At 33.4% G+C, this 15,212-nt stretch overlaps 2 protein-coding genes and 1 long non-coding RNA gene across 3 annotated transcripts; all 3 read right to left on the bottom strand.

The window, feature by feature from the left end:
- Positions 1-1,517: 1,517 nt before the first annotated feature.
- Positions 1,518-3,338, bottom strand: LOC145062684 (Alcohol dehydrogenase transcription factor Myb/SANT-like family protein). The gene is made up of 3 exons (XM_079010268.1): positions 3,086-3,338; positions 1,953-3,004; positions 1,518-1,727 (listed from the first exon to the last, which is right to left on the bottom strand). The coding sequence occupies exon 2, from the start codon at positions 2,995-2,997 to the stop codon at positions 1,957-1,959; it is 1,041 nt and encodes a 346-aa protein (XP_078866394.1). The 5' UTR covers positions 2,998-3,004; positions 3,086-3,338; the 3' UTR covers positions 1,518-1,727; positions 1,953-1,956.
- A 3,172-nt stretch (positions 3,339-6,510) lies between these two features.
- On the bottom strand, positions 6,511-7,884 carry LOC145060958 (uncharacterized). The gene is made up of 2 exons (XR_013687069.1): positions 7,287-7,884; positions 6,511-6,976 (listed from the first exon to the last, which is right to left on the bottom strand). It is a non-coding gene; the product is annotated as an uncharacterized LOC145060958 (long non-coding RNA).
- Positions 7,885-8,311: 427 nt separating this feature from the next.
- On the bottom strand, positions 8,312-14,166 carry MSH7 (MUTS homolog 7). The gene is made up of 15 exons (XM_079010093.1): positions 13,796-14,166; positions 12,416-13,139; positions 12,192-12,287; positions 12,026-12,081; positions 11,857-11,923; positions 11,619-11,714; positions 11,391-11,522; positions 11,072-11,105; positions 10,916-10,963; positions 10,624-10,823; positions 10,125-10,529; positions 9,455-10,042; positions 9,286-9,382; positions 9,078-9,205; positions 8,312-8,999 (listed from the first exon to the last, which is right to left on the bottom strand). Exons 1-15 carry the CDS (start codon positions 14,077-14,079, stop codon positions 8,514-8,516), a joined length of 3,441 nt encoding a protein of 1,146 aa, XP_078866219.1. The 5' UTR covers positions 14,080-14,166; the 3' UTR covers positions 8,312-8,513.
- Between the last annotated feature and the right edge of the window lie 1,046 nt (positions 14,167-15,212).

The raw sequence follows: 15,212 nt of genomic DNA, 5'->3' as shown, positions 1-15,212 counted from the left end.
TCAAAAAAAGTGTTCTTATTTATAATAATAATAATAATAATAATAAAGGTTTTGTTTGTAGAAAAATCCTAATATTTTTGTTTACAGAAAAGTCCTAATATTTTTTGTTTACAGAAAAGTCTCAATATTTTGGATTAGTTTACGAAATAGTCCCAAATTAATTTGGTACCGGTTTCAACCGGTCAAAAATGGTCAAACTGCAAATTTTTGCCGGTTTTCGGGACTTTTTCGTTCAAAAAAAAAATCTTGGGACTAAAGTATAACTTTTCCATAAATATTGGGACTTTTCTGAAGATTTCCCTATATATAATGGACTAAACAACAAGGACTATTCATGTAATTTATTCTTAAAAAAATAATTCTTAGAAAAGAAAAAAGTATGTATATGATAAATAACATTGTTAACTCTATGTATTTTATTAAAATTATTATTGCAAATTGCATGAAAGTCACTATATTACTATAAAATTTTGATTTTGACACTCTATTTTTTTTCTCAATTATATGACTATATTTACAATTTCGTTGCAATGTCAACCAAATGACCGATTCTTCCTGTTCTCCCGATAACAATTTTTTCCAAATTGCAATAAAGTCACTTTGTTTACCAAAATTTTAATTTTTACATTGAGTTTTAAATTGCAAGAAAGTCATTATATTACCACAAAATTTCGATTTTGACATCAAGTTTTTTTTCTCAATTATATCATTACATTTATATTTTTGTTACAATATCAACCAATTGACCGGTTCAGAAGATATTATTGTGGTTTAAAAACTCGATTTGTGCAGTAAATAAATGAAGTGTACTTGTGGAATTCAGAGTGGTGATAAACATCAGTTAACCAATGGATTATGTGGACGCCTTTGTATCATTCTTTTAGATGTTCAAGAAACAGATAAGGCACGCGTTGATCTTTGAATGATAAACACATTATAGGGGAACATGCACTTTGATTTTGAATGTTCTTCGAAAAGAGGGATCCTTACTCCTTAGTATATAGGATCTGTCAGTGTTTGTTTCAAGTCATGTTACTTGTTTAGAATATTTTTTGGTCGTTGAAGGTATGTGGACATCTAATATGTAGGTTACTTGTATCGATATCTATGCTCCTCAGGTTTGATAGAGGATTCCTTTAAAAGCTTATTCGAATCAGGGAAAAGGATTTTATTTTATTTGATGATTTAATGACGTCTAGATGCAATCAAAGGTACAAATCAACTTTTTGCAGTCTTCGACAAATAACTTAAAGATTTTAACTTCATTTCACATTTAATTTCACATTTTACCAATTGTTAAAAGACCTATGTAACCTTATTCTCACATGTACTATTATCAACTCAAGAAGGAGGGACATTGACTCGATCTCAATCTGTCATATGTCCAAAAGACGTGAATACCCTCCTCATCCTCAATCATCGAAAATAACCCTTGAAAGGTTGTTGAGTTTAGTCTAGACGTGTACTCTAATGACAAAAACAATATATATGTGGATGTGAATGTGAATGCAATACGATTTACATAAAGAGGAAAGAAATAGATTTAGGCTTATTAAAAATGTGGATAACATTATATTATTACTTGAGACACATAATAGCTTCAAGTCAAAATACAATCAATAAAACATGCTAACCTCCCTCTCTTATTCCTAGATAAGGAAGAAAGAAGGAAGAAACGATCAAGACTCCATATGTAACACCTTCGGTTTTCATCTATCCATTTGCCACTGCAAACAAGATTAAATATAATTCAAAGCTTTGGTAACAGAATGCTTCAAGAATACTTGTGAAATTATAGAGTTAAAAGGGTATTTGAGTAATTTTAAACAAGGAGGAAATCACATGGAATTGAATTCCAACAGAATTCAATTATGTACTCATAACAGTGTGATTGGAATGTAACTGAATCCAAATTCCAGCCAAAGCTAATAAAAGAAGGAATAGAAAGGTACCTGGTTATCCACTTAAATTTTCAACCGAATTAACATCTTCATCATCCCCTTCCCTTATTTTTGCAATTTCCTCTTGTGCCCTTTCAAGAATCTGCTTCTTCTGCAATTCCAACTCTCTCTGAAAATCCATCCTCATCTTCTCCAAATCCATCATCTGCTGTCTTTTTCTACCTTCGATCTTCTCATAAATCTCCCCAAAATTCTGAACAGATTCAGCCAACAATCTAAATCCATCATCATCTTTCCTGTCATCAGAATCATCTTCATCAGACTCTGATTCCCCAGGGCTATCCCTCATCTCATCCAAGGCATTTGATTGATTTAAATAAACTTTGGTATTCATAAACACATATTCCCCTGAATCAACCCCACAAGGCAAACCATTGTGTTGTTTCTTTGGAGATAATAACATATCCATTCTTTTAAAGAATCCCCATTTCCCATGATACCCTTCTGATCCTCTTCCACCCATACCCATATCCTCCATTTTTGCTTTCTCTTTCTTATACTTCTTCTTCAATGTCTCCAACCTGTTCCTACATTGTGTTTCATTGATTTCCATTTTACACATCTCTGAAACCTTTTCAGCAACCTCAACCCAATCATCTCCCCTTAAACTCTTCCTCCCTAACTGCAAATACCTATCGCCCCACACTTCTAACAGCACAAAAGTTGCATTTTCACTCCATTCATCCCCTGACCTATCAGGAACACCACCATAAGCTTCTTTAGAAGGATTAGCATTGGTACGAGGGGCGAATTCATAATTTGAAACCAAATTATCTAATCGTCGCTTCTTCTGGTGACGCCTAGAAGATTCACCTGCATCAATTCCACCTCCGGAAACCCTATAATATCCATGTTGATATTCATCATCGTCTTCTTCTTCTTCTTCATCGTCCTCTTGATAACCGTATCTCTGATTCAAACCTTCGTTTTCTTCTTCAAATTCATCGTTTTCGTACTCGTTGTAAGTACTATTACCATGGTAATTGTTGTTGTTACGAACAGGACGTCTTGGGCGAACCGATGGATTGTAATCCATTTACGAACTACTCCCATGTCAAGAAAAAAAAAATAGATATCTAAGTAAATTAATTGAAAACAACCGATACAAAAACACAAAACCCTACCTTTAATGGAGCGAGAAAGGGGAAAACTGAAAATTTTCGATCCGCTGAGATGAACCCTAATTTCACATGAACATTTCGAAATTTCGAATATTGTGAATGAATTTTTGAGGGTATGATACGAAGTGAACGAAGCTTCCTAGTGTTTGTCGCTAGGGTTTTGAAGTCGAATGGAGATTGCAGAGAGCGTGGGGTTGATGCTAAAATGAGCTTACGGGTTTGAACTGCGCGATTTGATGCTTCTTTTTGACTTTTTGATGTTCGAAGAGTTGTAGTTTAAAATTTGACTTTCCTTTAAATGAAGAAGAAATGGGCCTCGATTGCTTATTCGCATCCACTCAAAATCCAACACCCCCAAGGCCCAACATACAAAATAAACATCAATTTACTCTATTCATTTTATTTTGAACAAACAAGCATCGATTCACATATTAATAGCCCTATAAATTTTAAGATAAACATATTTCTCAAATGAAATAAGAATAGAGTAGTAAGTGAGACAAGCCAACTCGCGAGAAACTTGAGACCTATTCGGAAAATACTCGAAATCGACTCGATCTTAATTGAGTCAAGCTCGAGCTCGAGCTACTCGAGTACCTTATCGAGCCGAGCTCGAGTACAAAAATACTCAGCTCGTAAGGCTCGCGAACTTAGTCGAGCTTAGTGTAATTTACATATATGTCATTTCTTTATAATTGTTCATTTATAACATATATGTCATTTCTTTATAATTATTCATTTGACATATATGGTTGATGTTATATTGATATTAGGTGCTTAATAGTGGGTTTTTTTGTAGTTTGGACATTTACATGTGGAATGCTTAATATTTCTTACTTAATTTAGTGATTTTGATTTTTTTTTTTTAAATATTAGTTGAACCGAGCCGAGCTCAAGACTATCAAGTATTTCATGAGCTCGAGCTCGAGCTTAAAATCAAGGCTCGAGTCGAGTTCGAGCCGAGTTTCGAGCTCGAGTATTTTAGTCGAGCCGAGCTTCGAGCTTGGTAGTATTCGGCTCGTTTACATCCCTAAATAAGAATCCTATAGAAATAAAACATAATGATCTTAATTAAAAAATTAACTTTTAGCTTAAAAACTAGTTTTTAGTTGATATTTTAGCTTATGTATTAATAATGCTTGATAAAAAAAACATTAAAAGCTAGAGTGCAAATGCAAAATGACCTATTAGGACATTTAGATATATAACTAAAAAAAATAAAAAAAAAATAATACAGATAATCAAAAGCATGGAATATTTTTGAAAAAATTTCATAAGCCTATAAAAAACTATCTCAAAGTAAATTATCAAAAAAAAAACTACTTTCTAAGCTAAAAATTTTGTGGTTTATCAAACATGCTAGTTTGTTTTGCCAAACATAACTAAAATAAAAAATATATCGTAGACATTTCATCGACCACATTACACGTCTCCTCTATCATCCATATCTCAACATCCCAAAATAAAACACAAAATGAAAATGAAACAATAGACATATTTACTTCATTGTTGTCGGTTTAAGTTGAAAGTATATTTTAACATCCTATTTTTTAATAAAACGTGCATCCAAAAAATTTATCTTTGGAAATAACATTTACATAATAAAATGTACTTTCATTATATATATATATATATATATATATATATATATATATATATATATATATATATATATATATATATCCTAAAAATAGGGAAAATACCGGCAATAGTCAAAAAATGGGGGGTATTTTCAAAAAATAGACAAAAAAATGAAATTTTCCAGATATAGACATGCATTCCGCGGAGGTAGCTCCGCTGAGCTCCACGGAATCTACTGTAGTTCCGCGGAATGGTAAAATCGTAAATAAATCATTGTATTAATAAATAAATAAATAAATAACTCAAGATTCATTCCGCAGAGCTACAGTAGATTCCGCGGAGCTACCTCTGCAGAATGCATGTCTATATCCGGAAATGTCTATTTTTGTGTCTATATTTTGGAAAAAAAAAACCATTTTTTTACTATTTCCGGTATTTTTTCAAAAGAATATATCCAAGTTTATATCATATAAGTCATAATAAAACAAAACTATACAAATGGCATACTCGTGTATTATTACTACATTAGCCATATTTCTAAAAGTTCAAGTGACATCTACCACCTAAGAATAACAAAATATCTTTAATAATCATATTTAAAACAATTTATCAAAAAGCTAAATATTTGGAGAAAATTGATTTTGTCAACCAAATCCATTTTAAACTATTATCGAACCTACTAAACTCACTCCTTTATAAAATCTACCTTACATGAGACATAATTTTGCTAAAGTTAAATTTGAGGTTTTAAGCTCATGCAACAGACAAAGCAACATTATAAGGTGTTGTTTGTTTTTTCTGAGGCAAAATGTCTGCAGTCTGCGGATCACATCTGTAGACCTCTGCAGTAGAAGAGGTGGACCAAACGTCTGCAGTCTGAAAAAAGAAGATTGTTTGTTTTTTTAACATCTGCGGGCTACTAAAATAAACTGAAATCTAAATAAACTTATTTTTTTAAACTTTAAAGTGATTTTTTAATATTTTTATGATTTTGTTATAAATAATTAACAAATCTAGATCAACTTTTATGTATTATTGTATAAAAATAAAATTAAAAAGGTATGAATTAGCATATATATTTGATAAAAACCAACAACTTTGGTTGCAAAATTATAATTAACCATTATAATTAGTGATCAAAGAATTTGATACATAAATTGATGAAAATAAACTTCGATTTTTTCAATTAAATCCATTAAAAACGTACCATAAATATTTTCTCGAGAAATTGACGATATTGTATTAAATAATGTTTTATAAAATTTGGCAAAAAAAATATAAGAATATATTATGATTTTTTTTCATATTTATATAAACAAATTTAACGACTATTATTATAATAAATCTTTATTTATAAATTTGTCAAAAATATCATGTTTGTATCGTCAAAAGTTTTTTTTTTAAGTTTTGTAGTTTTTTTTTCAAATTGTTATCATTAATAAAGTTGGAAAAAAATATAAATTAAAAAAAAAAAAAAAAAACTTGAAAAAAATAAAGATATATATGTTTTTTTAGGCTAGAAGATGTCTGAAGATGTTAGAAGACTTTGGTCCACATCTGCGCCAAGAAGAGGGCGCGCAGACATTTTTAGGTCTGCAGTCTTCAAAAAAACAAACAGTCTGCAAAGGCTAATGTCTGCGCGTGGTCTGCACGGCGTAGACAGAAGAGGCCTTGCAGATCTGCAGACAAAAAACAAACACTGCCTAAGTAACAAACACGTCATTTTCATCACCATCCCCAAAACAATTGGCTTCAGATTTGCTAGACGCTCAAGAGTCTAGGGGAAAGAATAAATTTCAAATTTCACAAATGGTAATCGCAATCCCCATTGTTATTTTGGATAGATATTTCAAAATATAATGTCTTAATAAGTTAAAAAATTCAAAAATACAATGCTATAATTAGGTTGATTTTTGAAAGTACAACGTAGGCTGTTATAGTACACAAATAAATACAACCGATGGAACAATCCTAAAGTAGGCACACATGATCAAAGTCAGGTGGTTGTTGCATGTAAATCGTCTTGTGGAAATGACCATAAAGAAATGCATTCTTCACATCTCGACAAACAAATCTTTGCATATATCTTTCTGATCTTTGTAGAACTTTCTAGAGCATTGTGAAGCGCGCTATCTAGGAGGTGAGGTAACAACATATTTAAGCATTGCATATCATAGGCTTTTCTTGCAAGTTTGACATACATCTCATTTGCCATTTCGTGCCATAAGATAATGGCAAGAACCATCCAGCATGAGAGTAAACAATGGTGTCTCATGTCTGAGCTAATACCATTTCTCTACAAAATTTTGTATACTACACATTGGGTCGAGAAAACATACAAACGAAATTAACCTATTAGAAAAACATCAAAGAAGGCTGAACTACAATCTGGTTGAGAAAACCAAGTAAAAGTTGGGTTCAGTGAGAAACCATATGATGATTATTTGTGTTTGTATATATGTCATAGAGCTTACATAAGGATCTGTTGCTTTTGTTGCTGTTTTCTTAACAGATCCATTGCAATAATGCTAGCTAGACCTTGGATCTTGTTTATCATATTAGACAAATAAAAAATATATCATAATAACCTGACGAAGTTGCAAAAAAAAGTTAAAGATTTTACCTTTCCGAGACCACTGATTCCAACCATGAGAGCAAGATAAGATAAGATAAGATAAGATAACCCCATTTAGAGTTTAATGGAAGAATGAACAAAGGTTTAAAGGGATCAAGATTCAAGAAGCAGATGAAGATGAAGATGAATGTGAAATAATAGTAAGAATTCTGAGTAACAGCTAACTCCATTGATAATGATAAGAGAAAGTGAAAACCCATGTGATGATCTGATGGATAAAAGGAGAGACTAATTCCAAAACAAGAAAAGCATAAGAAAAGCAAGAATTCCACTAGATATGTACTAATGTACGATCACCCGAATATTTCTGAATTACGAGTTTACAACCGATGCTATGAAAACTTTTGAGTTGATAAATTTCTTAGTTGTTCAAGTAAAGACTAATACTTATGTTTAATCCCAGAATAAACTTATTAATTGTGTATAAATATATTACTAACACTTTTGATTGATTTAATTTATAAGTTACAGTTTTAAAACATAAGGTGCCAAAGTAGATCACGATGGGTAACATCTTATGTCATATTATTAACTACTGATTAGAGCATTAATTTAGTGAATTATGGAATTATTAACATATTGTTCAAATAAGATGATGTTTAGGCAGTTTAATAGGTTATATATATTAAAAAAAACTAGTTGTAAAACCCGTATGTTATACGGGTTATATAAAACAAAAAACTAAAATATGAAAGGTTAAATAAAAATTTGTTTATATTTGAAATTTAAATTTAAAATGAAACATATTAAATACTATATGAATAGTAGTATTATAATTTATTGGGTATTTTTAATTAAAGAAATTATTAATTGAGGTGTAAATATGATGTGTTAATTAAGAAAAGATTAAAAAAATAAGAAAATGACAAATAGAAAAAAACATTTAGTCAAAAATACCAAAAAATGACATGTGTCAAAGTTAATGAGAGAGTGACATGTGGCAAAATTATTTTCATTTATTAGGGAGAATAAGAAAATGCAAATCTAACCAACAACCTTAAAACATTTTCCAATACTTTAGTCAAAAATAGAAATTAACGATTTTTCAAATTAGCCACCATTTTAGTGCATCACAATTTATAGAAACGTCATAATTTCTTAGTAAGCATTGAACTTTTGGATGTAATTAACATAATTGGGCTAAAATTTGATTAGATGATCCAAAAACTTACCCTTCAATAATCACCATTCCTATTTTTCGTTTTTTACCCTGATTTACTTCAACTTTTGGTTTGAGCTTTTAAGCTCATGCCACAAACAAAACAGAGTATCAAACACGTCATCTTCTTCACCATCCCCAAGACAATGGGCTTCAGCTTTAGACACCGTCAAAACACTCCTCAACCACTCCTCATGCAAAGTAGAAAACTCCGACCGCCTTTCACTTGACCGGAAACTTACTCCGATCTTTCTTTTCATAACCTCCCCCGCCTCACAAGCCGCCTCCACCACCTTTTTTGGAATTCCCGCCATTAACGCCACCTGCATCCCGTAGCTCTCCGGGCATGCACCGGTGGTTAGCCGGTAGAGAAACACCAACTTCTGGGTGTTGTTGGTTGACAGTGACGTCACGTTTTCAAAAGCACATGCCATGTGTTGTAAGGTCACGTGAGGGTGTGAGGCGAATTCCTTCGTGAGTGGGTGGTAATGGGTGGCAAATAGTAACCTACAGTTTACCTTTTCAACAAGATGACGAAACACCTGTACAAATAGCCAATTTAAGTTTTATTATCATTAAATTATATGAAAAGGGGTGTAAATTAATGTAACCATACTCACAGCATAAGCAATAGCGTATCCATCGAAAGTGCTTGTTCCTCTACCCAACTCGTCAAGAATCACAAGAGAATCTTGAGATGCGTTTTGCAAAACCGAGGCCGTTTCTGTACATTCAATCAGAAAGGTACCTAGAGTGGAAGAAACATAATAGTTCAGGGGCTAAACTTAAAGATTCCTTTTATGTATTTTAGATAAGAGAATAACTTACTTTCACCCGTCATTATACGATCAGTAGCACCCAAACGCGTGAAAATAACATCAGCAGCCGAGATAACACATGTTTCACATGGGACATAGCAACCTAACTGAAAACAAAAAAGTAACTTACAACTTTAGTCCCCGTCCTATGAAAAAAGTTACAAATTTAACCCATTTACCTGAGCAAGGATAACTGCTAAACAGGTAGCGCGAAGGAGGGTTGACTTCCCGCCCATATTCGGACCAGTCAACAGCAAAGTACGAGGATTGTAACCAAATTGGTTATCTCCAAGAGACAAGTCATTAGGGACAGGTGTCCCTCCGGTTTCCCCAAGCGCATACGGATGCCATAAGCCTCTCATATCAAGTGTGGGACCCGACGAGTTTGAGCGAGGAACTATAACGGGTCGACACATGGCTAGACGGGAAAAGTTTGACGTGGCAGCAAAAGATCGGAGAACGTCAATGGAGTTTAAAGCGAGAATAACTTGAAACCATTCATTTGATTTCTCCATGAATAACTCGATCAAGATTGATAGGATTTCAGCGTCTGAATCCTTGATCTCATGTGCTTGATAATTTGGGAAATCACTGTCGATAGCTGCTTCAAATTGGGTGAGAAATTTATCAATTCCATCGTTCCCACTTAGCATCGGAAGACTGAATATTTTTAGCAACAACGAGAGGACATGATCTTCCTTTTGTAACACCTTCAATAAATCCAATCCAACACGTAAACCTTTAACAAGAGACCCAAATACTTTCACCTGCACCATCAAACACCAGATTGTAAGTAACTCACATATCCCTATTTCCTTAACATATGAAAAGAAAGAAAGAAAGACTTACTCGTTGCTTTAATATTTTGCTTCCAATCAGTGGCAATAAAAGCAAAGCAGATGAATGAAAGGTGGATTTCACTTGTCCAAAAAACCTTTCCAAATCCGGAAGCTTCCGGAGATATTGAGAAATAAGTGACATGATATCTGGATGACCCATGAGTTGTTCAACCACATTAAGCCTATGGTTTATTTCCTCAACATCTTGCAGTGGATGACATAGCCATTTCCTTAAGAGTCGTTTTCCAGAAAATGTTAAGCAGTTATCAAGATATTTGAAAAGTGTTCCTGATGTTCCTCCATCTGCATTATTACTGAAGATTTCAAGATTGGCCATTGTTTGTCCATCCATTCTAAGGCATCCTCTGTAGACTTCATAGGGTAGAATACTTCCATTCTTTAGTGCATCATCCAACTGCTCAAAGTTCAATTTTTAACATTAATTCTAACATGAAACAACACATTAGTGTTTAGAACTTAGGGTTTATGGATCTCAGTAAAGATCTTACCTTTAACCTGGATAAATGATTGGAAAGTCCACCAAGAGCACATAATGCAATATCCTGATGAGCCACTTGATTAAGTGCAAGATCCCATGGATTTGAGGAGCCTTTAAAATACCCTTTCATTTGAATAAAAGTTCGAACTTCATAGGAATCAACAAAATCAGTGGCTGGAACTGATGGAGTCATTTGTGAGGCAACGGAACCTACAAGGGCAAATTAGTAAAATCAATTGGGACATCAGAATAAGAAAGAAATAGAAAAACATGTAAATTAAAGAAAACTAAAATGTACTTACCAGTTAACGAATACTTGTTAAGGGCCTTCTGAGCCTCTTTGGATAATCCTACAATTCATGTTATTTTTCATAGTGAGGAAGCATATGGTGAAAAATGCAAAAAAAAAAAGTGGCAATGTACTTTCAAAAATAAAAATAAATAAAAGGAGACTTTACCTTGACTTTCAAAAAGAACTTCTGAAGGAGACACCTGTATGAGAAACCAAGCGGAATAAGAATGCAGTTTTAGCATTAGATTTGCAGTCTATGATATAAATTAGGGTTAAATGAAAGAAATGGCAATGTACTTTCATTGTACTTTAAAAAATGTGCATGTCATCAAATTACAAAACAAATTCCACTGCTATAATTAGGTATTTTCATAATATAATGTCTTAACAAGAAAAAAAATTATAATGGGTAGTTTTCAAAGTAGAATGCTATAATAAACAAATAAATGAAAGTACATTGCCATTTCTTGTATTTGAAAGCATACCTGCATCAACAAAGCCCCTAAAGCTGCACATGAAGCATCATCACTGACTGATCCAACCCAAAACTGTAAAGCAGCACAATCAACAAAGGCAAATCCATATGCAGTTGAACCGTCATCAAGATTTCTTATACCCTGTACACAAATAATGATAATGAATATGGTTATATTTAAATAATATGAATATATTGGCAATGACAACAAAACTATATAACTAATAAAAAAATATACCTCCTTTATAGCAAGAAGATGAACAGCTTGAGGCCCAATGTTACCATTGACCAATGTTGATGGTGTAAGCACATTTACTAATTTTCTTTGAATTACCTGTAAAAAGTTAGAAACTGAATATTTAAATAAATAATGACATGTTATCTACAAATGACAAAATATGACACTTATATAAGTGGAAATACATTTAGAGATTCTTGGGTTGTTTTAGCAAAATCTTAAAGGACATAGAACTTACAGCAGTAGATCCTCTCGATTTTGCTTGTTCTGATGTTTCCAACTGTTCCACTCGCCCAACTTTATACCTTCAAATTTTACATAAAATTGGTGAATAGTTATTTAATGATATCCCATGAACTTGTAACAAATCAACAAAGGACAAGATTTTGAGCATATCAGTAACATACCCACGAGCCAATAGCTTTTCAATAGCATCATCAATTGCATGCTCAGTGATACCAACCTAAACAAATGCAAAAAATAGATGCTAATTTACTATAACAACTTCAAAAAACAGTAAAGATAATCTAATTCTAAGTATATAATAATATATATCCACCACTACACAAATACCTGTCGACATTTCCCAACACCACTCATTGTTATTTTCCAATCAAGCTCCTTATGTCCAATTTCAGCATCTAGTTCATAAAGCTCATAGAATTTTCCCTATAACAGAATTCAACTATGACAAATCAAGCATTTGTATCATTTTGAATAGTAGATAATGAGAAGCTGGAAAAAGGCACATGATTACATGACCACTTTAAAGTGTGTTCAAAGAGACAAAAACTAACCACTTTAAAGAAAATAAGAACATCCATGTATTGACTTTTGACACCCCAATATTGTTTCTGAGATGCTGACATTGTCCTCAAAACATCAGGTGGTATGTAAAGTGTTCTCTTATCATAAAGAGGATTGTTTGGCCTTCTTCCATTAGCATCTTTGATTCGTGAAGGATGAAGCCAGTCAAACTTACTAGCCGTTTCAGATGCCACATCATCTTTCTTGTTTTGAGAAGGTAAATCATGAGAAAAATATGCACTTCTTTTATTGTTCATAGGCGTTTCAGATGCCACCTCATCTTTCTTGTTTTCAGACAGTAAATCATGAGAAAGGTTCGCTCTTTTGCTATTGTTCATAGGCATGTCAGATGCCACTTCATCTTTCTTGTTTTTAGCAGGTAAATCTTGAGAAAATTTCACTCGTTTGCTATTGTTGATAGAGAAATCAGCAGTGGTACCAGTAGTAAAGCCAAAGGTACAACCATCTTCCTGGACTCGCTTCAAACGTGGAATCAGTGGTTGTGCACCTGGAGTTTCTGGCCCTGTTATATCACTATCACTTTCTATGATCAAGGGATGTCCTTTATCCCCTTGACAAGCTGTTTTTTCTACATCAGAAACATTTTTCATTTTTGAAAAATTAGAAACTGAACCCTGCTTCTCTCTTCCATTAGAGTAACTACAGTTGTTAGATATTGAGAAGATATTATCACAGCTGCTATCTAACAAATTCCTGCAGGTTGTGATCAAACACCATAAAATTCAACACACATTAGCATTTCTTCATGGAAAACAAGGCATCAACTTGCCCACTTCATGTACCTCCAAAAACTACAACACATCTGTCCATTCACATTAACTCAAAAGTTACATAAATCAATCAATGGAAAGATATTTGGAAAACATTGATTACATCTAAAATTATGGAAACACAAAGAAAGTTATATCTTCTTTTATAGTTAAACTCAATTGCAATTCATTAGCTGAAGAATTTTAGCCACCAAAAGAAACATGTACATGGTATTGCTGTGAATGGAATGCAATGCAAATGTTGAGGTGATGCAACCTTCTTAACATACTTACACGTTTGGAGGCACCGGTGAGAATATGAGCATGAGGGTTACAGCGGGCAGGGTAAAGTAGTCAAGGGAGATTTAAAGGATTGCAATGCATCCAAGGAATCGGCTTCCATATTCCAAAGCCTATATTGGTGGATCTATTCGTTTTAGTTTTAGTTACCTAATGATTTCATGTTTAACCTACTCCATAATAGTACGGATATGGATAGAGGATTCTATTTAACATCAATAAGCGAGTAAAGTTATGCGGTTAAGTAGCAAACTACAGCTTAATTCGAAATTTAAGTAAGTAAATCACATAGAAATGTACCTATCACGAGGCTTCTCGACACTGTTAGGCTTGACGAACTTGTGCTTGATACTAGAAAATAACGGGCGTTTCTCCTTCTCTGGCGGAGTGTCCGTTCCAATGATTTCATTCGAGAAATCCACTGCAGATGAGTGAATAATAGGCTGATTAGATGAAGGTAGATTTCTCCCATGTATCTTCTCCTCAGAAACCGCCTCAGAGTCGCCTGTGACAGCTGCACCGCCGACCGGTTTTTCAATTTTCGGCTTCTGAAGGAACGAGAGTATGGATTTCTGGCGCTGCATCGTTTGGGCGTATGAATGGGGACGAAATTTCTGAGGGTAAAAGTAGAAGTGTTTAGAGGGGGGGAATTTGGCATTTGGCGCCCTTTTGAGATATGAATTCACATATCCCCAAATTATTACCGACTCAATTCACCTACTGATTCGTCACTCGGTTCCAAACTCCAAAGTCCGAACAAAACATGCCAAAGTTCTGGGCTCGGCCAAATGGGCCAAGCAAACTCACTTTGGGCTGATACATCTATTCAAATTTATAAAATTTAACCTCCATTTTAGTTTTTAGGGAAAAAAAAAAGGAAAACAAAAACGGTTTTCAAATCGGTTCAGACCAATTTTTTAACCGGCTTGGTTTTTTAGGATATAGTCATATAGTGGTAATTTTAGTTTTTTTTTTAATTGGTATGGTTCTTTATTGTCGGGATGAAAAAAGTGAACTGGTGGTTAAAAATAGACTTTCTTGATTTTGTTTGTAATTGATTTCAATTATACAATATTAACCCGACATTTAATCTTTAGGATAGTAAAATCTATTGGACCAGACCAAATCGGGCCGGTTTTCGCAAACTGGGTTTTTTCGTTATGCATGGTTTCATATTGGATTTGGATCCAATTATCTTATACATCTCTATTTGAGGTGCACATAAAGGGTTATAATCTGATTCATTCTTATTCTAAATCAGGGTTGGTCAAGGTAGGCACTTAAAATCGGCTTCCCCAAATCGGTTGTACTCCTAACCAGATTTTGATCAAAATGTTTAAACTGGTCTAAAATCATATCTACATTACGAGTATTAAAGTGGGCAAAAAAATATCTTTGAGAAGTTGCCATCCTTTTCCCTAGGTTTACACTACACAAACATTGGCACATTTAAAACTCGTGTTGTAAAACAAAAATCCATTAGCCTAACTCTTTTTTATATTGCATGACTAGACCTGGCAATGGGGCGGGTTTGGAGCGAATCGACTTTGATCCAAACCCTTTTAACAAATTTCAAAATCTGATCCAAACCCGCTCCATAACCCGTAGGGTTTTGAATAATCAAACTCATACCCTTATCCACCGAATCAGCAAATATCCAAACCCGCCCCGTAACCCGTAGGTTTTTTGAATAATCAAACACATTTTACTTAAATCA

The sequence above is a fragment of the Lactuca serriola genome, chromosome 7, assembly GCF_051521515.1.
Source record: "Lactuca serriola cultivar US96UC23 chromosome 7, Lser_US96UC23_V15, whole genome shotgun sequence".
Lineage (NCBI taxonomy): Eukaryota > Viridiplantae > Streptophyta > Magnoliopsida > Asterales > Asteraceae > Lactuca > Lactuca serriola.
Note: the sequence above shows the minus strand (reverse complement) of the source record. Positions and strands in the feature narration are given on the sequence as shown.